Source organism: Bos mutus, chromosome 29 (genome assembly GCF_027580195.1).
Source record: "Bos mutus isolate GX-2022 chromosome 29, NWIPB_WYAK_1.1, whole genome shotgun sequence".
Taxonomy (NCBI): Eukaryota; Metazoa; Chordata; class Mammalia; order Artiodactyla; family Bovidae; genus Bos; species Bos mutus.
The window spans coordinates 24,482,995-24,507,546 of record NC_091645.1 but is presented as its reverse complement, the minus strand read 5'-3'; the positions used below and the strand labels follow the sequence as shown (position 1 = coordinate 24,507,546).

Here is a 24,552-nt window from a genome sequence, read left to right as displayed (position 1 = left end):
AGAGCGCCTGGGACAGGAGAGAAATCCTCGAGCGGATTGAAGTCGAGGAACCTGTGGGGTCAGTGCGTCCGAGGCGCAGACAGAGAGGGGTTCCTATCCGAAACGCAGCAAGATTTTAGCCCGAGCCCGGCCGGGGTCCTGGAGCTTCTCCGGGCTTCCTCTGGCCACTCTAATTACAGTATGTGGTAGGTTGCGAGGAGGAACCGTCTGGGGTCGGCAGGCTTCGCGGGGGTATTGTATTTGCCTATAAATACTTCACATAGTTAAGTGAAATGTGCAGCCTTTGAAAGCTGGAGAGGAAGCCATTCGGAGGCCCCCCGGCCCGCCTGGAGGAGCTGGCAGAAAAGAGAAGAAATGGCTGGCGCGTCCTTCACGCGGGAGCCTAAGGAACCGCCCTGCCCAGACCAGATGGGGGGCCGCGAGGCTGCAGGCGCGACTCCGGAAGCCTCAGACCGTTAAGGTGACCAGAACAATTTAAAAAAGGAAACAAACTTCCCCGGAGCCTTCCCCGCGGGGCCCCGAGGCGGGCGCTTGCGTTCGAAAGGGCATTTTTCAAAAAGGTTTCAGGACGCGGGGGGTGTGGACCCGCGGGGGAGCGCGCGGCCAGAGCCGCGCTGCAGAGCGGCCACCAGCCCGCTTTGTACTTGCGGCCAAGCGCGGCCCCAGAGTTTCGGCGGCGGCCCTGGGAGTTGAGGCCACGCCCCCTTTGCAGAAGAGCCGCGGCCGCCAATTGGCCCGCCGCGGACCAATCGGCGCGTTGAGGCGGCCCGGGCTGTCAGCGCGCGCCGCAGCCGCGCGGGTCGCAGCCTGTCCTCCCCTTCGCTGAGCCCCGCATCCAGCGCAGCCTTCCCGGGAAGCGCGGCTGCCGCTCGCGAGCGCTGCCTTGCCCTGCCCTGCCCAGCCCAGCCCTCCAGCCGCGCGTCCAGGTGCCCGCGGCCCGCGGCCACAGCCTTGCTGCGCTATAGCGCACGGAGCATGTGCAGACCCTCGGGCGCAGAAGTGCTCTCTGCCCCGGGGGGCTTCTGGCAGTGGTGACTGACTGTCACACCTAAAGAGACCTTTCGGGGGCTCTCGCCGCGCCTCTGCGTCGCGGGGGGACACTGCGGTGCTTGCGATCAGAGCGACAGCTGCCTCTCGCTGAAGACGTTCTGGGCTGCGTGCGCCCTCCCTCTCTTCCTCGTATCGCTCCTTCCCTCCCATCCGCGGTTACTAGCCCCTTAGCTCGCCGGATCACACCCGCAACCTCCCAGGAGCGGGAGGCGTGGGTCCCCGCCACCCCTCTTCGAGCGGGGCCTCCTCACTTCGGAGATGCAATGACAAGTTAATATGGGCGTCCAAGCCTCGGGGTCCCAGGAGGAGAATCGCAAGAGGCAACAGAACCTGAGCGCCCAGAGCTCTTGAACGGGCCACCCAGGAGGGGCGTGAAATCCGGCGGCAGCATCCGTCCAGGTGGGACCCGCTGAGCGCCGCGCGATCAGTCCTCTGCCGGATTCCCGCACCGCCAAGGCCAGCTCGTCCGATTGCTCCGAGATCCCCGACCCGGGGATTTTTTCTTTTTTTTTTCTTTCCCTCGGCTGGTGGTGGGCGCCTCTCGGGCCGAAGCCCGGCGCCTGCTCTGCTGCCCGCGCTGCCTTTAGCGGTCGCCTCCGCCGCCGCTTCCAGGGACGTGCTGGGAAAGCCGAAGCCCCGGGAGAAGATGCCGGCCATCCTGGTGGCCTCCAAAATGAAGTCGGGACTGCCCAAACCCGTGCACAGCGCCGCGCCCATCCTGCACGTGCCCCCAGCCCGGGCGGGCCCCCAGCCTTGCTATCTCAAGTTGGGAAGCAAGGTGGAGGTGAGCAAGACCGCCTACCCCAGCCAGATCCCCCTGAAATCGCAGGGGCTGCAGGAGCCGGCGGGGGAGGGGCTCCCGCTGCGGATGAGCGGCTCGGTGGAAAACGGGTTCGATACCCAGGTGAGAGGTGCTGTGTGCCTGGGGCACTGTTCTGGGGGGAAGGGTGAATACTTTTTTGAGGGTGGAGGTTGACACGGCTGGAGAGGGGAAAGGGCTACCCTGTGGGCTGAGAAGGGGACCGTTCCACTTAGGCCAGCAGATTGGGGGTTGCGCTTGGAGAGTGGGCTGGCCAGTGGGTGTGGCCCGGGTGACCGAGGTTTGCCTTAAGGAGCTCTGCGAGACGGGATGCGGGCTGCCTGCGGCTTCCTTTTGGGGGCGCGGTGGGGTGGGGCACGATCAGGGTGTCCTCAAAAAACCATGTGCCACACTGGAGATGTCAGGTTCTGCATGTCAAGGGGCTTGGCCCCAAGAAGACAGTGTCTGCTGCAGCGGCTGTGTGTCTGTCGGTTCTGCAGAGATTCTGTCCCTGCCGAGGAATGGTCCGAGACCTCGCTGGGCTCCACTCCCCCCCTGGCTTGGATGCAAGATCCAGGAAAAGAGGTCTAGGGGTGGCAGTGTACCGGCCCCCCTCGGCTTGGAGATACTCGGGCCTGCCCCATCCTTTGGGCTGACAGCATTCCAGGCACGGTGCTGGGACTGCAGTAGGACTGCCCGGTGCACCGGCGGAGGCAGGCAACCGGAGACTCCTAGCGTCTCGGCTGGCTGTAGCGATGGGGCGGGGGTGGCTGCCTTGGAATGGCGGCCCAAAGCTAAGCCCCTCCTTCCTGGGTAGTAGATCCCGGTGCCGGTAGCCCGGGTGACTGGGGGGTGCGGGTGTGGGGGTGGCTTGAACAGAATTGATGACTTCTACCTTTCCAGACCGAGCTCGCATCACCCAATTCGGCTGGGTGACAGGCCCTAGCCATGCAGTCTCTTTTAAGGAAATCAGCAAGGGCCAATCCGATTCTCCTGGCTTCCTGCCTTCCCTGCTCCTTTTTTCCCCCCTCCCTCTCCTGGTAGGAGGGAGCAGGGGCACGCTGTATTTTCTTGGCAGTTAGTCAGCAGGGACTTTTGGGGACAGGCCGACCTGACGGATGTGACTGTCCCAGTCAGGAGAGGCGGAAAGCCAGCGGGGGAGGTAGTGTGGGGCTGGTGTCAGGGAAGTGGCAACAGACCAGCTGACCTTTTTGGCACTTAATCTCTGCTGACCCTGTCTCCACCTTCTCCTAGAGCTTTTTCTGATCAGAGGCTAGAACTCAACACATTCCTAGCCTTTCTGATGGAGGAACTGAAGCTGGAAGCTAATTGTAAGCAGACTTTTGGAACTCCGGGCTGGAGAAGGCCCTCAAAGCAGATTACGCTCCCACACCAGGCTGATAAGCATGCCCCTTGCTGCTGCACTTGCTAAACATTTTTGGAAGCTGACAGGTTTGAGTGATGGCGTGTGGGAGGAAGGCAAGATTTCCCCCCAATGCTGCTGGGCCTGTCTCTGCTATAGGGTTTTGTGCTCTGAGCTCTTTTTCTGCCGTTCATCACAGGATTTGTTCAGTGGTCTCTGAAACAAGAGTGAGCCTGGGGGCTGTGCTCTTGTGAGGGTGTCTCCTCCATCCTTGGAGGCAGGGCTGATGGGGTGTGGTGGGGTGTGATGGAGTGGATGTGGGAGGCCAGAGCGGTGACTCGGGGATGTGACACACACCCTCCATCCTGATGAAGAGGGCCTGAGGAATGAGGGCAGAGTGGACTCAGTGATCATTGCGACCAGGCAGCTGTTCTACCGCTGTCCATTCGACCTTTCATTTAACACACTGGGTTGGAGGACTTTCAATGGGCAGGCTCTGAAAAGGTGATTCATTACCGTTTTCTAGAAAAATGCTCTTCAGCTGCTGCCAGAGGGGCTCGTGTGGTCTGGTTCCCTCAAGGCTTTCCTCCTCCCCCACCCACGGCCCACAGTCCCTTGTCTGCCCCCACCCCGCCTCCTTTGCTCTCAACAGGGCCCTGTGTACTGACCACGAGGGTGGTTTGGATGGACCTTCCAGTGGGCTACCTGTTTTTGACAGCCTGCCTCCCCCACTTTTTTTTCATTCATGGCCGGGCTTCCTGGTGGTTCTTCTTTGTGGCAGGTGCAGATCTTTGTTCTCATGGCCTCGCCCTGGCATCAGAGAATCACTGGCAAAGGGGTTTTCCTCTTCGGACAAGTCTTCTCCCTCTGGGCCTGACTCAGTGCATGTGCACCATCCAGGAAAGCCTCTCCATGCAGCTTGAGGACAGGGTCAGGCTTGGTAGTCCAGATTCAAAACCTGATATTTGTCACTAGAAGATCCTCCGGAGATGAGGAGTTAAGTGGCAAATGATATCTTGGGGCATTTGACTCCCTTTGTTACTCAGGGGCTTTTACTAGGCTGGGCTGTGCAATGGTCAGTAGCACAGGCTTTAAAGGTCAGGTGGATATCCAAGGTGTCCTGTCTCCACCATGTACAAGCTGGTGACCTAGTCCATTAACCTCTCTGGGCCTCAATGTTCCCATCTGTAACAATGGGCATTTAACGACCACACAAATTGTGAGAGGCTTAAGAAAAATAACATTTGCAAAGTGCCATATACACCTGTCTGTATATACGCATATACATACATCATAGATATATATTTATATACACATATAAGTAAGATATGTAAAGCCCAGTGTCTGGCAAATAGGAAACAATAAAATAAGCCATTTATATTGCTAAACCAAGAGATGGGGCATTGTTGAATGTAGATCTAATAGCCTCTCAGTGAGAAAAGGCATAGCTTATTCTGTCAAGCCCTTGAGAAGGTATCATTCAGTTCACAAGGGTTTACAGAACATCTGTCACATACCTAATATAGTACCAGGCATGGTGGGAAGGTGAGGGAAGTGCCTGACGTGCCAGGCTTTCTTTGTATGATCTCATTTCATCCTCACAGTAACACTTAAAGCAGATATGACTTCCTATGACAATAATTTCATGTAACATCTTCAACGACAGTAATATAATAATGGCAAGTCATCACATAGCACTCCCGACATGCCAGGAATTGTTCTAAAAGACCTCATTTGATTCTTACAACAATCCAATGAGACGTGTTATTATTCTCATTTTACACTTGGGAAACTGAGGCAAAGGCTGGGTTAGTGACCCCATGAATAGCAGGAGTAGAATTAGAACTTGGACAGCCTGGTTCTGGACTCCCTGTTCTTAACCAGCATGCTATAGAGAGCAGATCATAGGGACTTTCCAGTTACTCACAGGCCCTGACTTATAAGACCACTGCTCTAGCCACTGAGCTGGAGGAGTAAACAGGACTCAGCAAGCTTGAGTGAGTCTCTCCAGGTCATCCTGCTCCAGGGTGGCAAGCAGGGAGTCCAGCTGTGGGTGGTCTGGCTTGCAGGCTGGTGGTCTTCCCCGTCTTCATAGCTGCCTCCCTCTTTCATGTTCTGGTGGAAGTAGAGGGTACATTAGACATGGTCTGGGCCTTGGAGGTCTTATAGTCTAGATGGGAGGTATAACTGATGGACTGAAGACGTCAGGGCACAACACAAAGAGGGCTGAGAGGGCTATTTGGGGCTGAAAGGAAGGAAAAGGCCACGATGGCTGGAGAAGTCCAGAGAGCCTCACAGAGGGGGCTGGAGACGGTGGGTTCCGCGATGGGCAGGAATAGCTGGGTGGGGAGGAGAGGGGGTGAGATGAACATGTGGGGAAGGGGGAGGGCATGCAGTGGTGCAGAGCAGGAGTGGGTGTAGCCACAGGGAAGCCACGCCTTCACGTAACAGGTGATGACTTCATATTTAGTATCTTCCTTTCAAAAGGTGAGCATGAGCAAAGAACAAAGGCTTCTCGCAGTTGAAAAATTGGAATTGCCTGTTGCCTTCCTGGTCGATAGTGATCCTGAGCATGCGGGTAGTTATGGAGAGATGGTGTCCATAAAAGACCTGGTTCATAGCAGACCCTTGGGAAATGACAGTGATTATTATTATTAGTTTAAGCTTCAGAATCTCTAACATGGTGTGATATGGGGAAAGGAGACAGTTCTCATGGCTTATATTAGGCAGCAACTTATTTCAGCCAGTGATGGCCCATTCTCCCCCAAGCCTGTTCTCCATCTCCATCAAGTGTGAAAAGACCTGATGTAGCCAGCAACTAACTTTTAGGTGCAGCGCCCCTGTCCGCTCGCCAAGCCCCTCACCTTGAATCTCTCCCACAAACCTATAGCTTGGGCTCGACCCCTAGAGAGAGGAACTGTTCTGCAGCTGCAACATCCCTCCCAAGTCCCCCTCCTGGTGCTGGGATACCTGGGCCTCCCCCCAAGAATGAACATTTATAGCATCTGCTCTGTTAACATGGCGTATAAATTATGACCATGTGCAAAGAATTGTTTTAGAGACCTGCTCTGTGTTAGTTCAGAAACCCTGTCCGACCGACCTTCAGATAAGGAATGCTCATGAGCTATTTGAGGAGAGGTTAGCCTATTTTTAAGAAGCAGTTGCAGAGGGAAAAAAATTATATATATATATATATAATACTTTGATATTTCCTGTTTTTAGGAGCCTGGTGTTCAACTTGCAGCTCACTTCTTTAAAAAAGTAATTAAAAGTGATGGAAATCCTCTGTGGGTGTTTTAGATGTTTAAAAAAAAAAACACAGACAAGGCCCCCCGGGGAGAGAATGCAGCTCCAAGCTTGCAACCTGTTGCAACTTTGCCCCATTGTGTTTTGATTAGAATCCTTGCTCCATCATCAAAGTTGATTATGGATTTGATTAGTGCATTTTTCTGCTATTGTGTTATTCCCTTTCTTCTCTTCCTCAGTTCTTGGAGGAGAATGTGTAGTATGGTTATCTGCCAACATGCAAGAATGTTTATAGTTCACGTATTATTGCTTATTTCATGGGTTAATTTTCTGAAAACACTTTAAGGGTGGGACTGGTGGCTCATTTAGAGTATCATTACGTGTGTATATATGTGTGTATATAAATGCATCAACTTCTGGTTATGTGTATATACACAAATACACACACATATACAAATCTATACACATGGAACAGCTTAAAGTAATAAGCACATGTGAGCACACACACATCAAAGGCCAGACTGGAGGAATTACAGCCCAATTTCCAGCTTTCAGAATAGCTTGATTTGCTCCCCGCTTCTCATACTCCCTTCCTCTGTGACCGAGATGGAAGAACCAAGTCTTGGTGTCCCATTTTATTTATTTATAAGATGTAAGAGATGTAGCTTTGAGAGAGGTGTTTTAATTAGGCCTTAGTGAAACTCCTAAGACTTAGTGAAGCCAGTCTGCAAAAGCCGAAACACCTAGTGAGATTTTGGACATTTGGCTTGAGAGATTCTTATTTCTTAAAATCAGTCTCAGCAGCAAGGAAGGGAACAGTTATGGGGCATCTACTATAAGCCAGGTAGTAGTCTGCAGGGATTATATATATATATGTGCGTGTGTGTGTGTGTGTATAATGTATATTATATATATATAATGTATATAAAATTTAGTATGAGGCACAAGAAACTGGGTAAAATGTAAAGTGGCCCGTGAATTTCATAGGAGGAAGATGAAACCAAGGGAAGTTACCACCTGGAGGCAGTTTTTGTTCATATTTATTGCTTTATTAATATTTGGCTGCTCCAGGACTTAGCTGTGGCCTGTGGGATCTTTAGTTATGGCATGCAAACTCTTAGCTGTGGCATGTGAACTCTTAGTTGTGGCACGTGGGATATAGTTTCCTGACTGGGGATCGAACCTGTGCCCCCTGCATTGGGAGCATGGAGTCTTAGCCACTGGAACACCACAGAAGTCCCTGGAAGGCAGCTTTAAGATGGTTGCTTAGGCTTAATTGAGAGACAGACCTGGGTTCAAATCTAGGCTTTGGGCAAGTTAACATCTCTAAATGTAAGTGTCCTTATCTATAAAGCAGAAACAATGAGTCTTAAACATTGTCCGTAAAAATCCAATGAGATAATACTGGGAGGTTGCTAACACAGAGCCTGGTATGTAATAAGCGAAAAATATGTGATATTGCCTCTTTTTATTACCCAAGGTCAGAGCCAAGTTTGGAAACCAGATCTGCCTCATTGCAAGCTCATGTTCTTTCTACCCTACCTCTCTACCTCTCAAGCACATGGTTAATTATATGGAGAACAGGTGGTTTGCCCTGTGAAAGCAGAGAGCGTAGGGGAGCCTTTGTTAGATGAATGGGGAGCAAGAGTAAGTTAAGAACAGTGTCCTCTAAATGAGTCGTGTCCAGAGTTGTGAAGTGAAATCTTCACATTTTGGTTCCAAACATGCCATTTCTATAGCACTAACCAAGCTGAGGGATCTGCTGCAAACCAAACTTATGGGAAGCCTCCTTTGAACACCCAATCTGAACTGGTACTGTCAAGGTGGTTGAATGGAACTGGCCAATCTGATTGTGCTGCCCGGGACCAAGAATGGAACAATCCCATTGATTTGGCTTCTGAATGGCTTCTCATTGTTCTAAAGGCAGAAGGAAAGCCCTCTTCCCTTAGGGCTGGCATGATTGTGGTGGGAGCTAAACCTTGTGATCAGGTTGGTCATTAAGGTGCCCCAAGGCATGGCTGGGTGCCCAATGGTGTTTTACTAATAGCCACAGGGCCACTTTCAATGGTGACTCTGTCTCTTGGTCACATTGTTCAAAGAGATGGACAATGTGTTCCTGGAATGTCTTGGGCAGAATGGTTCATGTGATTTTGGGAACAAAACTGGGTCAGGCTTTTGTGCTTCAGTCCGCACAAGTCAGCAGTGAGTGACAGCTAAAAGTTTTTGCAGGAACCCCAAGTCGCCCACACAGAACCTAAAGAATGATTCATGACTTAGTGCTCCATTTCCCAAGGAAAACAGACCCTCTCTTGTGTTTTGCAAACAATGGCCCCACAGCCTCAGAATATTTTCTCTCTCCAAGTGAAACTTCAGTACCTCCCGTGAATTTTGGTTTGTAGGTGTGGGGGCTGGGTCAAGATAATGGTGAGGTTCTTTTGGAGCCTTGGAACCAAATCAAATACTCACAAGAACATGATTATAATAATGGGAACTGACACTGACAGAGCATGGCACTGGACATGCGTCATTTCATTTAATCCTCACAACACCCCGTTAGATAGACGCTACTTCCCCAAGAGAACAGAAATGACAGTCCTGGGAATCAGCAGCTTTGGTTCTTCAGATACTTTGCTGCATGACCTTCGGTAAGTTACATTTTCTTTTGAGCCTCAGTTGCCTCATCTACAAAATGGGTAGAATGATACTTGCTCTACTCTTTTTTTTGGAGAGTTTTTGTGATGCTTAATAGAGGTGATTATTATGCATGAGACACTGACCTCATCATCTTCCACAGTTAATACCCTTCAAGGAGAGGTTAAACTACTTTTCCAAGTAGCACAGCTGGTTAAGTTGTGGACCAGAATTTGAACCCTTAACTGTTTGACCTCAAAGTCAAGGCTCTGAAATAGCAAGTATGAAAGCACTTTAAAAAAAAAATCTGAAAAGGCGTTGTTAATATGGAATCAAAGTAAACTGCTATAAAATTTATTTTGGCATGGTATATATGATATCTGGCTCCTCCCCTCTGCCCCAGAGTTTAGAAATATTGAACATATTCATTCAATATTAAATAAATATTAGCTACTTCATCATATCATTTAACCTCTCTGGGGTTTGTAGAATTCCAAGTGCTCTCATGCCCCAAGGTCCAGTAAGGTGTAATCACTGTGTAACTGGCAGGGCTGATTCTGGACAGAAGAAGGAAAAATGGGGTATTTGATAAATTGTTGGCCTGCAGAAGCAATCAGATAAATTCAGATTATGGGTCATTCTTTAGGACACTGAGCCTGGGATCTTCCAAACCGACAATGTCATGAAAAACAAACAAGAAGAATATTAAAAGGTAGATGGGGAACTATTCTAGAAAAGGAGACTGAAGAGACATGATAACCAAATCCAATAAGAGATCCTTGACAAGCAAAGCCATAAATGCTAGAAAGGTCATTTTGGAGACAATGGGAGATACTTGAATGCAGATTGTGTATTAGGTAGTATTACTCCACTGGGGCTTCCCTGGTGGCTCAGTGGTAAAGAATCCACCTACAATGTGGGAAGATGTGGGAGACATAGGTTTGATCCCTGGGTTGGAAAGATCCCCTGGAGTAGGAAATGGCAACCCACTCTAGTATTCTTGCCTGGACAATTCCATGGACAGAAGAGCCTGGTGGGCTATAGTCCATGGGGTCACAAAGAGTTGGACACAGCTGAGCGACTGAGCATGATTACTCCATTGTTGTTAATGGTTGGAAATAATGCAAGAAAATGTCCATTTTCTTGGAAGATACATGCTGTATTTAGAGGTGAGGTATCTGTGTGTCAGCAACTAACTCCCAAATGGGTTCAGGACAAAAAAAAAGTATATGTGCAGATAGAGGGAGAAAGCAAACGTTGTGAAATGTTTAAAACTGGTGAATCTAGATACATGTGCAACTCTTTCAACTTTTGTTTGAAATTTTTCAAAATAAAATGTTGGGAAACAAAAAGAAAGCCTTGGCAAAAGAGTCTACATTAGCAATCCCCTTGACATCTGTGGTATATCCATGAGAACATATATGAGGTAGGAGTGTGTGAAGTAAGAGTGTGTGTGTGTGTGTGTGTGTGTGTGTGTGTGCACTCACAATAAAGAGCCTGGCCAAGTTTGTTTCACTGGGATCTGGACTTCTTATCTCCATTCTGGTATACCGTGAGAATCTTGGCTTAATTCCTCTTCTTTTATGAGGCTGGTTGTGGAAATTTTATGGAAATCATAAGATCCAAGTTTATTTGATAATCTCTTATAAAAATCTAAGACGTTTCCAAGGTTGAAAGTACAAAAGAGATTCTTCTTAATGAAGAAATTTTTTAAAATATGAAAACACCAGGTTGAATTTTACTCATCAAGGCATGGAGAAGGCAAGGAGTCTGAACAGAAGCAAGGTCCTTTCTCTGCTTTAACCCTCTTTCTCTCCTCACTCCTTAGAATTCCTTTGCCTGGCTCAACCCTTCTCATCCGTTAGCCATTCAAGGTCAGGCTTAGTGTCACCTCCTCCAGGAAGTCCTTTGCCACCACCATGGTCTGAAGGTAGTCTGTCTCCTGTGTGCTCCCATAGCCTACTCTGAGCTCCTGTAACTTGAACTATGATTGCTTATTTAGACAGACCACAACTTCCATGAGGTCGGGGGGGTGACTCTCATGATCTCTGCCAGTGCTACATCAGCAGGAATGCATCAACACGTAGTAAGTTCTTGGTTCATATTCCAGAAGGAAAGAAGGAAAGGAGGGGGAAGATAAAAGGAAGAATTGAAAAACAGGATTGAGTGTCTGTTGAGCACCAGCTGTGTTCACGAAGCTGTGGCTCAGCCATATGGCTCCTGTAGAACTGTCTGTCGGTGTATGAGCTCAAACGAGCCCGTGGTGGTGGGTGGCCAAGCATAGGAGACAGAGGGTGAAGCCAGTGTCAAAGCTCTCCAACCAGGTCTCGGGGAAACTTGCCTGGCTGGGTAGCGGGAAGAGGCAGATTGCTTTACACACGTTTCCTTTACACGAGGATGTCTACTGCATCCACGCTGTGGTTGCTCCACTGGAAGGTCTATCTGGATGTGATCATGGGGGTTCAGTAGACTGGAAAGTTTGTGTGGGTAGGACACTGTGGGCTCTGGAGGGCTTTGGCAGATCCCCCCACCAACAACTTGGAAAGGGGGACTGAGAAGTGTTCTAAAGGATTTTAGTTGGTTAAGAAAAGAGGATAGGACCAGCCTTCCAGGAATAAGGATGATAGCAACCACTCGTGTGCCATTTCCACACAATCTTCACACTCAATCTCAGTCTTCACACTCACTTTCTGAGCCTGATTTACCAGGAAGGAGGAAAGCGAGGGGTCAATGGGGAGATGCCTGAGAGAGGTCTTTTTCAGGTCACACAGCTGGTTTGAACAGTAGCAGGATTCCTACCTGGTGTTTCTGAGTCCAAAATCTGTGCTCTTAACCCCTGTCTTCTTCTGCCAGTAACTAGAAGAGGCCTGAGTCCCATACTGGGGTACTGCTTTAAAAAAAAAATCAAATCTCCAAGCCCTCTGCTCCTTGGAACCTGCTCCCTGTTACCCTGGCCTTGACCTTCCCACTGTCTCCTTCTTGTCGGGGCCTCTGTGCCTGTCCCAGCCTGTTGCTAGAGGTTCTGCATTTACCAAGTGAGGAGCTCCACTGGCTTTGGCTCGCATCTTGCTGCAGTCTGGGCACAGGCTCCTCTCACTGCCTGCTGTCCCCCAGGTCACCCCCGTGCTGCTCAACCCAGCAGGTCCATGTGCCTGACAGCTGGCAGAACCTCTTTCCTGTCCTCCTGTGGCAGCTCTGCAGACAGTTCCCATTGCATGCTGATTTGCTTTGATTATTTTCAGACCTGGGAGTGACGCATGTTGACGTCAAAGTATGTGGGCCACAAAGCATCCCCGAACTGTCAGACCTTCCAGTTTGTGGACTTTGCTTGTTAACTATCTCTGGACAGAGGAAACCCTGGAGGGAAAAATACCATTTAGGCGACGAAACCAGATTTGTAAGAATCAGGCTCACTCGGGATGTCTGCTTAGTGATCTGTGCCTCTATGGACTGGATATTTGGGGTGTCTGAGCCAGTACGGACCCTGGAGGCCATCTATTCCCATAGCTCCATTGCCAATGGTGAAACAGCCTAGAGAGGGGTGTGAGTTGCTCATGGTCACCCAGCTCGGAGGGCAGAGCCCAGGCCCAGTGTTCTCCCCACCTCTCTCATGGCAGTCAGATGTTCTGCTCTGAAGGGCCTGATGGCTTAAAGAATTGGAACCAGCCTTAAGCTATGTTCTTTCCTTCTCCATCTACTGAGTAGTTAAGATAAGTATTCTTTTCCTAAAAATTCCTTTATTGAAGTATAGCTGATTTACAATCTTGTGCTAATTTCTGCTGTACAGCAAAGTGATTCAGTTATACATACATATATATATATATATATATACCTTCCTTTTCATATTCTTTTCTGTTATGGTTTATTGCCATATATATAAAAATATATATTTATTGAATACAGTTCCTTGTACTTGTTGGATCTCGTTGTTTATCCATTCTCTATATAATAGTTTGCACTGCAAATCCCAAACTCCCAGTCCATTTTTCTCCCAGCCCCGTCCCCCTTGGCAACCACAAGTCTGTTCTTTTCATTCTTTCATATTCGAAAGCATTTGCATTTGGCTCAGTGGATCACAAAACTAGGACTTCTTTGTGGATGGCATGATTGTGGCAGCAGACCACCATTCAACATCTCCCACGGGCCAGACACTCTCCATACATCATCTCATTTAAGCCTCACCGCAATTAGATAAGGCTGGTGGCATTTCATCCGTTTCATGTTTGAGGCTCAGAGAAGGTCAGTAACGTGACTGACACCGCATGGAGTCAGCTTTGAAACTCTCTACTTTCACATCCGTGCTTTTTCTGCCCAGCATCTTAGACCCTGCTCCCCTAGGCTGGAAGTCAGAGAGACCCAGGTTAAGATCCTACCTCCCCATTTATTTACCAAGCATCTAACTTCCCCAGTGCTGGTGTAGGGCCCGGCACACTGTAAGTCCTCAGTAAATAGTTGTTGAACTGCAACTTGGACAAGTCAGTCCCACTAAGCCTCAGCTGCCCAAGGGAAAGTATAGCACTTCAGTGTGCCGTGTAGATCAAAACAATACTGTGTGTGAGACTGTCTGGTATGGGGCAGATAAGATCTACTGTGACTTACTGAGCTCTTGCTATGTGCTGGTCATTCTTCTAAGCACTCTCTATGGATTTTCCCATTTAATTATTATAAAAGCAATAATCTCTGAGGTAGGCACTTTGGTTATTATCTCCATTTTACAGATGAACCAGGGAAGGTAGAGCATAAGCAACTTGCCCAAGGTCACCTGCCTACAAGTGGAGGAAACAGGCCCAAAACTCAGCAACGCTAACAGAGCCTGCGTCCTCCCCCACGGCATGGTCCTCTCTCTGTGCCTCTCCTAATTCTAGTTGAGGGTGGGGAGGAGAGACGAAAGCACAGAGACGGAAAACAATCTGTTTAAGGTTCTTTAGCATGAGAGGTAGTAAAACCCAGATAAGACTTGCCTTCCTAAAGTAGCTGGGGCTTTGTTCTTTAAAAGATGCTGGCTTCCTTGGCGGCTCAATAGGTGAAGAGAATGCTTGCAATGCTGGAGGCCTGGGTTCAATCCCTGGGTTGGGAAAATGCCCTGGAGGAGGGCATGGCAACCCTACTCCAGTATTCTTGCCTGGAGAATCCCATGGACAGAGGAGCCTGGCAGGCTACAGTCCATGGGGTTGTAAAGAGTAGGACATAAGTGAAGTGACTTAGCTAGCACACACACAACTCTAGTGGGAAAGGACAAAACTATTTTGTCCTGGGAAGCTCTCACAAACTGGAGATGTTCACTAGGAATCAGTGACTCCCAATTGCCTTGGGGATCTGTGTGGCTTTCCCCTTGGGTCCCTGCTTCTCACTCATTTGGAATCATCTTCTCTGGATTGCAGAACAGAAACCAATATAAATTTGACCTAGTCCCTAGAAATGTTTACCTGGCTAAAAATATGCTGGCTTTGTTACATTTTAAGCCAAATTTAGATTTGAAGTATATGCGTTGCCCACACCCATGTATTAGGCATGAACTGTTGGTACATTTTGTAACAGGAAGCTGCTGGTTTTCCATTCCAGAGAACTGGAATTCAGTCAGAAATTTGTCATTTGCAAATGCCAGCTCTCACCACATTCCATTGCTGTTTTTAAGAACGTCTCGTCACCTGGAGTTGGAGGAAGCAGGCCATGGGTGAGGCCAGGCTGGCCAGGCTGTCTTGGTGTCTTTTCTCGGGGTCTGGTGCCTTCCAAGCGACCTCCGCCTGGCTCTGCCCAGGCCCAGGCCATCTGCACCGTGTTGCCTTTGGATTAGTGCATGGGCAGACAGGGTGCTTATTTTAGAACTGGAAGGAGAGGAGATGTATCAATAAAAAATAAAAGCTGGGAAGGAAAAAATCCATTCAGTGGTTTTAAAATATCTCTCCCTTAACAGGACAGATTATTTTTGTTTCTTAAAAACAACTAGGTGACTTGCTCCTAGAAACAGAGTTGGAAAGACTGTAAAAAAGGAGGAGGCTGTTGAGGTGGCCTGGAGGTTTCACCACCCTGGCCCATTTGCACAGTACAGGTCTATTTCCCCCACCTCCAGAGCCCCTCCTGCTCCTGACCGGAAGACTCTGGAACCTCAGAACTGTGTCACAAAGACCTTGTTGCCTTACCTCTTCATTTTATAGATAATGAAGCCGAGCCTCAGGGTCCTTGCACCTGCTGCCTGGAATGTCTTCCCCAGATATTGACACAGCTCCTTCCTGCCTCAGCTCAGATGCCCCTTTATCAAAGGCACTTTTTCTGACCATCCTATATAAAAGAACAATCCATTCTTTTATATCTCCTTGTTCTGCTTTATTTTTCTCCAGAACCAGAGCAGTCTACTGTAGACATGCTATATATTTATTATCTTGTGTCTTCCTCTATTAGACTTTCAGCTCATTGAGAACTAGGGCTTCACCTCTTTTGTTCACAGCTATCTCCCCCACACCTAGAACAATGTCCAGCACTTAGTAGGTGATTACGAAATATTTAGTAAATAAACAATAGGAACTTGTGCAAGTTTTCAGGCAGAGCTGGGACTAGCCTCTAGGTCTGACTGCAAATCCAAGATTCTTACTTACACCTACTTCTCTAGATGCTACTAAGAAATCTACAATGTGTCTCTTAAGATGGGAATGGGTTAAAATGTTCTCCCTTTGACAATTTTGCATCTTTTGTAGGGACTCCTACTGAAAAGGATGGATGAGTATCTTAGCACAAAGATCATTGTCTTAACCTCAAGATGTAGGTGAGTTAGGTTGGCTCGAAAAAGGTAGTATTTTTGATCAGGTTGGGGAAGTCTTACCCTATGAGCAGACTTTTACTTGGTCCAAGTTTAGGGCTGGATCCACAGTAGGAGAGCGAGCTGAGAATTGGATTTGCCAACATTCACTGCTTCCGTTTTGTCTTCTGGTTTGCTTCTTTCTCTTCTCCTCTCCCCCACCCCTTGTTCCCCTCTCCCTCCCTCCTTCCTTCTTTCCTTTCTTTATTCTGGCTCCTTTTTGTACTTTAACCCCTGTTAATAAAAACTATGATCTCTGGACTAGCTATAATGGCATCATCGGGAGCGTTGGTAAAAACACAGAACCTTGGGCTTAGCCTCTGACCTTATGAATCACAATTTGCATTTGAACCCAAACTCAAGATATTTCATAGGCAAATTCAAGTTTAAGGAGCAGAAAAGCAATTATGCCCTTACCTCGTCAGAAGTGCTGAAGAGAAACTTCCTTCCTGTAAATACTGTTTCCTCTTCTGTGTGGAGGCATGGACCCTGTTTTCTCTGATAACCCCTCCGATTAGGGATGGGAGGGATGGACAGGACACCCCCTGAAAGAGGGTATCTGCAGATTCTAGAATCTGCAGCCGACGCGTATCTTACATTGCTGTGTCTTATGGAATTCTCCAGGCAAGAATACTGGCGTGGGCAGCCATTCCCATCTCCGGGGCATCTTCCCGAACCAGAGATTGAACCTGGGTCTCCTGCATTGCAGGTGGATTCTTTACCATCTGAGCCGCCAGGGAAGCTCTTATTCATTGGGCTTTGTGGCTAATGCCTGGTCAGTGTGATGCAAGGCTGGCATCTGTCTGGTAGCTGCAGAAGGAAGAGAAGTCCTGTCTTTGACCTGGGCGTTAAAGATTAGAGGACCTCAGCTCTCCTCTTTGCAGTGAGCTCTGGGCTGGTTGAGATAGCATCTGGCAGCAACTGGAACCAGTCCCATCGCAGCCCTCCATCGGCTGGGAAGTCTGCTCTAGCCCCTTCAGCAAAGGGAGGACAGCCCCTGCCTCAGTCTGAATAGAGCCCAGCTCCCAGGATCCTTTGCTGTTTGGAAGTCTCCTAGTTCTCCTTGAATTGCAGTGGGAAATTGCATTGCAGGATGCCAGCATGTTGTGAAGGAGTGTGCCCCAGAGTACCAAGGGGAGGGGCTGGCTCTGGTGGTCATGCTGGGCTCTCTATCCCTGCTTAGAGAAGCCCTGTCAATGGGCAGGTGGCGTGCAAATGTAATCTGTCTCCCTGCTGAGGCGTTTCTTTCAGTCATGCTGCGGTTGGGTCCTGATTTGCAGAAAGCCCATTGATAAGAGCGGAGCAGATTAATTGAGCCCCTGAATCAGGCTGTTTGGTGAAATTATTGTCTAATGCTTTTAGAGGTGGGAGCTTTTTTTTTTTTTCCCAGCTCGTTCTGTGTAAATCAGAGCTACTTAAAAGCTGCTTACACAGTCACTGGTACCATAGAAACCAGCCATCCCTGCACACGCTCCTGGCCCAGTCCGGCAGGGGCCACTGTATGTGTAGGAAGAGGACTTAGTGGGCTTGCTCCAGTGTCCACAGGAGGGAGGAGGCCCTGGAGGAGATCAAGGGGGGCTTTCTATTCCTTCCTCAGCTCCCCTAGACTTGTCTCATTTAACCCCATCCAAGTCTCCTGGAGGAGGGACTTCCCCCACCCCCTCAAGTCCACACTGAGCCCTGATGGGAACAGAGAATCTGTCCAGTGACTGAAGGGTGATGAGTCTGATGCTAAGATGTTTGTAGGTATGTGCATATGTGTATGGGGATGTGTGCAGGCACAGGCATGCACAGGCATGCGTGTGTGCGTGTGTGTCCAGATGTTCCTAGAGGGGCTGGAGAAAGTCCATTCCAACCACTGGCCACACCATAGCATGTGAACAGTGTGAGGAGGCTGCAAGAGCACTGTTCTCAGAGTCAAAAAGCTTGAGTTTTCTCTCTAGACCCTCCTGAACAAGCCATGTGACCTGGGCACATGGCCAGTCATTCTTTGCCAGGACCACGTGGAGCTGTCAAAAAGAGAACACATGTCCAGACATCTCCCTTGCAGACACAGGCCTGGGGTGAGGCTTCTGTACCTGTATTTCTTAGGGCTCTGCAGGGGATTCCAATGCATGATCTGGGATGGGAGCTCTTGGATTTGAGACCGGCGTTCAGAGAAGTCAGGACCATGAAGTAGGTAAGAGAAAGTGGTCATGACCACACAGACCGGGGCGTAGACTCCAGCTGTGCCCAGGTAAGGTGAATGGCTGACGCACTTGCCCCTTCTTTCTCATCTGCTCTAGAGGCATGAACGTCTCAGCGTCACAGAGCTGCTCTGAACGTTCTGGTGCAGGAAGCATGCGGCCAATGCCTGGCATATGAGCTCTCCATAAATGTTGGTCTCAGGCGCGTGCATGCTTGTGTGTGTGTGTGTGTGTGTGTGTGTGTGTATTTTCTGCTGTACTCTCATATATGGATAGAAACCTCTCAAGGAAGTCCAAGGAGAATCCAATTGGGAAATGAGATGGCAGAGCTCAATTATATTAATGTAATTTGGCAATAAGGAAACCAATTAATTCATTCTTTCAGTCAGTTATTAACAGGAAACGGGAGTGTGCAAAGAAAGGTCCTGTGGGACCAGAAGAGGTGCCAAGCATGCCTCTCTCCCTTCATGACAGTGGTTCTTAAACTTCACTGTGCATCCTTACAACCCAGGTACTTGTTAAAAGTGCAGAATCCTGGGCCTTAGCCTCAGAGATGCTGATTTTGCAGATCTGGGTGAGGCCCGAGAATTTATATTTTAGGTAAGTATGATTAAGTGAACTTGCAGAAGATGGCCCACAGCCGCCACTCTCTGACAAAGGCTGGTCCAGAGGGAAATATCAACTTGGATGATTAAAGAGAAGGAGGGAGCTAGGTGAGTTGGGGCAGGCAAGGATGGGAGCCCGGATAAGCTGAGAGGAGCTAGGTTTGAATGTGAGATGCAGAGGAAATGTGCAAGATGCGAGATGCAAAGAAAACAGGGCAACATCTTCAGGGTTTGGTGTGCTGAGCGCAGGAGAATGGGCTCTGGTTGATGGGGAGTCCTGGCTCCTGTTCTTGCAGCCGGGGGCTGGAGTTGCTGTGGAGGGTGGGCATCACACTGGATGTCAGCCCCTGGAAAGCATTCACCAGGACTTCTGGTGAAGGACCATGAACCCAGAGTATGTGTCCCTTCATCCTCTGCTTAAGGCCCAGGCTGGCTGCCTGTAGGTTGCCTGGCAGTGCCCATAGAGTTCAGCATCTGTCCCTCTGTTGGCTCATTCAGAAATCAGAGCTCAGGAGCAACCTGGGGCAGGGAAACCTGGAGGGTAAAGTAGGCGTGAGATCCTCGGGGCCCCAGAGCGGGGTGGCAGAAGGAGCACAGTGCTGTATTTGAGCGTCAGCGTGAGCAGGGATGGGGCCTTAGTCAGTGTCCCAGGCCTCCAAGGGGCCTGGTGTCCCCTCGTTAAAGCCTGAACCTAGATAGTTCCCAGCAGTGGCCTTTGTGTCACCGAAGAGCACATTTCCTGAGTTGCCAGTGGCTTAGAAAGAGCTAGAAATAAGAAGGGATGGAGGGGAGACCCCTGCTTGTGTGCCAGGTTCCGTGCTACCTGCTCACATGTTTTGCCTCCTTTAGTCCCCACCTTGGAGGTAGATACCTGGAGTCTCGTTTGAGAAATGGAGAAAGGCTCAGAGAGGTAAAGCAACTTGCCTAATCCCACACAGCTAGGACTGGGCAAAGCCGGGGCTGGGACTCGCTCTGTCTGCTTCCAGTTAATCGCCCCGAGAGCCTCAGCGCACGGAGGGGAGGCCCTGCAGCTCTGCCCTCAGGTGCGGGCCCCTCGGAAGCCCCACTGCCCCGGCTGGGGGCGGGGGGCACAGGGAGGGCAGCGCGCCCCGGGGTCCCGTGACGTGTGGGACATTTCTGTGCCCTCCGTCAACAATCCAATCTTCAGTAATGTTGCCCCTGGCTGCCAACTGCTTTCGCCACAGCCAGATGCCCCCACCCCTGACACCCACCCACACAGGCGAAGGCTGCGGCCAAGGGCACCCCGGATGGGGAGGGGGATGTGCCCTCCGAGGGGCCTCTGCAGAGCCCCTGAATGGCCCCATTGAGGCGCAGGCAGGATGACAATGGCCAGCTGGGACCCCCGGTCTGGGTCCGCTGAGGTGAGAGGGCTGGGGCCAGGCAAGCGGTGCTGGCTCGGAGGCCAGATGCTGACTTCCAGGGCAGGGAGCCAGCGCCTCTGACGCGCTCTGAAATGCCAGCTCCGCTTAACGGGGAGCAGCCAGGGCGGGCCGCACGCCCCTCCCGTGCCGGGAGGACTGGGAACCCGGCTCCCAGCCACCATAGGCCAGCTCTAAGCCTCCGTCCTTGCCCGGGGCTGGGCCCTGCTCCCTCCACACTGGGGACTGTGGGGGGCCTTTCCAGATTCCCCTTGGTCCTCACGGTCATCATTCTCAGATCGTTTGAAGAAATAAGCCCCCTCCAGCAACTTGGAGAAGGCAATGGCCCCCACTCCAGTACTCTTGCCTGGAAAATCCCATGGACGGAGGAGCCTGGTGGGCTGTAGTCCATGGGGTCGCTAGGAGTCGAACACGACTGAGCGACTTCACTTTCACTTTTCACTTTCATGCATTGGAGAAGGAAATGGCAACCCACTCCAATGTTCTTGCCTAGAGAATCCCAGGGACAGGGGAGCCTGGTGGGTTGCCGTCTATGGGGTTGCACAGAGTCGGACATGACTGAAGCGACTTAGCAGTAGCAGCCAACAACTTAGGTGGGGTGGCTAGGTAAATCACAAGGCACCCAGTCCTGTTTGAATTTCAGATAAATAATGGATAATTTAAAAACTGTGTTTAAGTATATGTTGCTTGCTCAGTCATGTCCAACTCTTTGCAAACTTATGTACTGTAGCCCACCAGGCTCCTCTGTCCACGGGGATTCTCCAGCCAAGAATACTGCAGTGGGTTGCCATGCCCTCCCCCAGGGGATCTTCCCAACCCAGGGATTGAACCCAGGTCTCCTGCAGTGCAGGCAGATTCTTTACCAGCTGAGCCAGCAGGGAAGCCCATTTTAAGTACATATCAAATATTAACAATCAATAAAGACGGAACCAAGATTTGGGTCCATCTGTTGTGTCATGGGACACACTTAAACTGGAAAATTATTGGTTGTTTATCTGAAATTCGCATTTAACAGTGTGCCCTGTGTTTTCAGTTGTTAAGTCTGACAGTCCTATCTCAGGGAGCCGTGATGGGCACATGTGTGGGGGTACCAGGGCTCGGCTATATTTCCCTCTGTGCTGCTGAGGGGGCCACGTGGAGGAGACCTCTCCTCCACAGACTCTCCACGTCCTGCTCCCACACCTGGGGTGCTGGAGGCTGCACATAGTAGGTGCTTTACTGAAAGGCAGCCACTGCCCAGTTCTCTTCCTCACCCCTACTTCCATGAGCTGCATCTTTCTCCCTCAAATCCCGCAGTGGAAAAGGAAGCTTTGGGGTGCATTTTGAGTGGGGGACTATTTACTGAGCACCTCCCTGTCACATTGGGCTGAAGCCTGGAGACTCAATGATGAACAAGTCAGATGTGGTGTCTGCCCTCAAAGGAGCTTACAGGCTAGAAGGGGAAGTGTGCAGTGAACAAAAGAGCAACTGTGATTCAGCAAGCCATGATCGCTGAGGGTGGTGGGGGGAGGCATACATGGGCTCTCGACCCCAGGAGGGCATCTCACCCACACCTGCATGACCAGGCTGACACGAAGACTAGGGGCCTTGGAGTTAGAAATCCTGACTAGCCCTGTGGCCCCGGATAAGCTACTGAACCTCGCTGAGCCTCAGTTTTCCTCATCTGTTAAGTGGGAACAACATATGTCACCTCTAGGACTGGTGTGAGATTCCAAGTAAAATGGTGAATGTGAACATGTACTGCCAATGCAGGGCTCTAGACAGAGTCTGTGTGTGTGTGTGTGTGTGTGTGTGTGTGTTGCGGTGTGGAGTGCAGGAGTGGAAGGAGAGGGGAAACAAAGAGGGGCCAGGAATGCCTCGCCCCCTGCCTGCTCCATGCCCTTCTGTCCTTACTCCCTCAGCATGCTGGTTCTCTATCTGGCATTGTTATTGTCAGTCTTTTTTCTGATTCTCCTTCTGTCCCAGAGGAATAGCAGTGATATCAGATGTTTATATGGTATTTTACAGTTTGCAGAGCATAATGATTAAGAGCCTGAGCTGAGGATTCAAACAAGCCTGGGTTCAAGGCTTGTCTCACTCTGTGACCTCACAGAAGTACTTAAGTTCTCTGGGTTTAGTCTTCTCTGTCAAATGGAGCCTCACAGGCATTGAGACGATGGAAAGAGACCAGTCAGATAAAGCACTTAGCGTGGAGCCTGGCACACTGCGAGTCCCCAGGAAGTGAGCAGCTGCTACAGGCTGTGTCTGAGTATTGAAACATCCTTGTGAGGTGGTATTGTTAGGTGGAGGAATGATGGTCAGGGAGGTTAGGTAACCCATCTAAAGAGGCGTAGCCAGAGGAATGGCTGTGGAGGCTGCACCCCTGCCTTCTCCGGAGGCCTTTCTGTCGCCTAGTCTTCAGGGGCTCTGCTTCTAGCTCTCATCCAGATGCCCCTCTGGGGACTAGCCTCCTCTCTGGCTTCAGGCCCTCCTCGCCCGTTGTGGTCTGGTCCAGACACCTGGCTGCCTCCCTAAGATCTTGGCATGCCCACTTGTGCTGGGCTGTGCCCTGCCCAGCCTCCTGCGAGGTAGAGAGAAAGAGCATCCTCTAGGAACCTGAGGGTTTATGTGCCTCACGACATCCATTCTTCCTTTGCTGGGCTCGAAGTCTGAGATGTGGGCGTTTTTATTACCCTCTTAAACCTTTTGTCAGCTGATAGCCGCACTATTATGCTGTTGGCAGGGACGCTGCTTTTATTGTCTTGAACACAAAAGCAGCTTTGAAAAGAGGGGGCACTTCTGGGGAGCAGGTGGGGGTGGGCTCTCACAGGAGAGGCCTCTCCACCGACTGCGTCACCCTCCTGTGGGAGCAGACGGATGGCATTGCTCCTGTAGTTGGTACTCTGGTTCCTGATAGATAATGGTCCATAGTCCATGGTTGTTGAGGGGAGGGGAGAACTTGCTGTGTGCACAGCACTGGGGTGCGCTTCTGGCCAGCATTGGGTTCGGTCCCCTGACTACCTTCCAGGGTCAGGCCTTAGACCCATTTTGCAGATGAGCAAAATGAGCTGCAGAGGCTAGTTGATTTGTCAAGTGACTGGTAAATGGTAGCACCAGCTTTTGGGCTCAGGAGTGTTTGGCTCTGGCACCCATGACTGGCTTTCTCTTGGCTACACGTGGGTCTGCATGCGGCATCTTGGAGGTGCTGGCTGGGGACCTCAGGTGCTCCTCCTAGCTCACAGTGGGCATTAAGCCACTTGGTGCCACGCAGTGCCCAGCCTCAGGACAGAGGACCCAAGCTTCTAAGGGAAGTAGGACAAGAGCTGGTTTCTGATCTTTCCCTCTTTCCTTAAAGGAGTAAAGGAATTTGGATACATGGAGGGAGGAAGGAGAGTGGTCCAAAGGCCAGAAAAGCCTGTGCAAGGTCTAGAGGCAGCAATGATCATGTCTGCTGTGCCTGACGGATGACACTGAAGAGGCCTGCTTTGAACAGATATTTATATGGGAAGGTGGTGTTCAAGGCAGTCTGGAGAATGAGGGCCTTGGAGGCCAGTCAGGGACATTTGGTCTCAGTCCCAGAGAATGGGGAGCCATACTGGGATTCTCCGTAAGGGAGGGCAGGCTGAAAATAGTGTCTAAGGGGGTTCATCTCAGGACACCAAGATGAAAAAGATGGAGACTGGAGGCCTGACTAGGGACTGTCAGCAGTCTTGGTACCACTGTTGATGATGGCCATGGTGACAGTGCACACGGCTCACATTTGTTGAGTGCTCACTCGTGTGCTGGATGCTATTCCAAGAATTTTACCTGTACTAACTTGTTAAAAGACCACAGTGGACTTACAGGGAAGGCACTATTATCGGCCCCATTTTACAGATGAGGAAGCTGGCACAGAGAGGCAATAGAGGCCTGGAATAGGGCTGGAGAAGAACAAGTAGATCTAAGAGTCACCAGAGGAAACATAAGCTCAGGACTTGGAACCGTGTTGAGGAATGAATGAAGGAGGGGAGGCTGTGTAATGACTCCAAGGAAAGCTGTTGCTTTTTGATAGGAGCCAGCTTCCCAGCTGGTAGTTATGGGTGAGGTGACCACCCAGCCAGCTGAGGCAAGGTCGTAGTTTCCTAAGTGCATGAGATAAAACGTAAATGCAGTATTTGAAAGGCAGAATATAATGCACCAATGCCAGACATGGATGTCTCAGCATGGATGACGTCATCGGCTTCAGGACGGGGACGATGGCATAAGAGAAGGGCACCTGAGACGGAGGCTTGTGCCAGCCTCCATTTCCTTCCATAAGGACAGCGTGCTGCCTCAAAACGTGACTTCCTGGGCCCCTTCTTCTTGAACCCTTTGCCCTTCCTTCCTACTCACACCCAGTCTGATGCAAAGCAATTCACGCACAAGCATTTCTTCCAGCTGAGTGAAGTATCCCTCCTTCTAGGTCTCATGATGGCATTTTAACAGATCTTCAGAAGCTTGGCTGATGGAGGTGGAGAAGTG

The 24,552-nt window shown here is 50.2% G+C and overlaps 1 protein-coding gene across 5 annotated transcripts in view; it reads left to right on the top strand.

Annotated features, from left to right (window-relative positions):
- The first annotated feature begins 800 nt into the window (after window positions 1-800).
- NAV2 (neuron navigator 2) overlaps window positions 801-24,552 on the top strand; it is a 423,432-nt gene continuing 399,680 nt past the window's right edge. For 4 of the 5 annotated variants that reach the window (XM_070365224.1, XM_070365225.1, XM_070365223.1 and 1 more), the window contains exon 1: window positions 802-1,954. In XM_070365224.1, the coding sequence (XP_070221325.1) occupies window positions 1,697-1,954 (258 nt within the window). In that variant the 5' untranslated portion in view covers window positions 802-1,696. Of the gene's footprint in view, window positions 1,955-24,552 lie in introns of all 5 variants that reach the window. The other variant, XM_070365222.1, reaches the window with a different exon arrangement.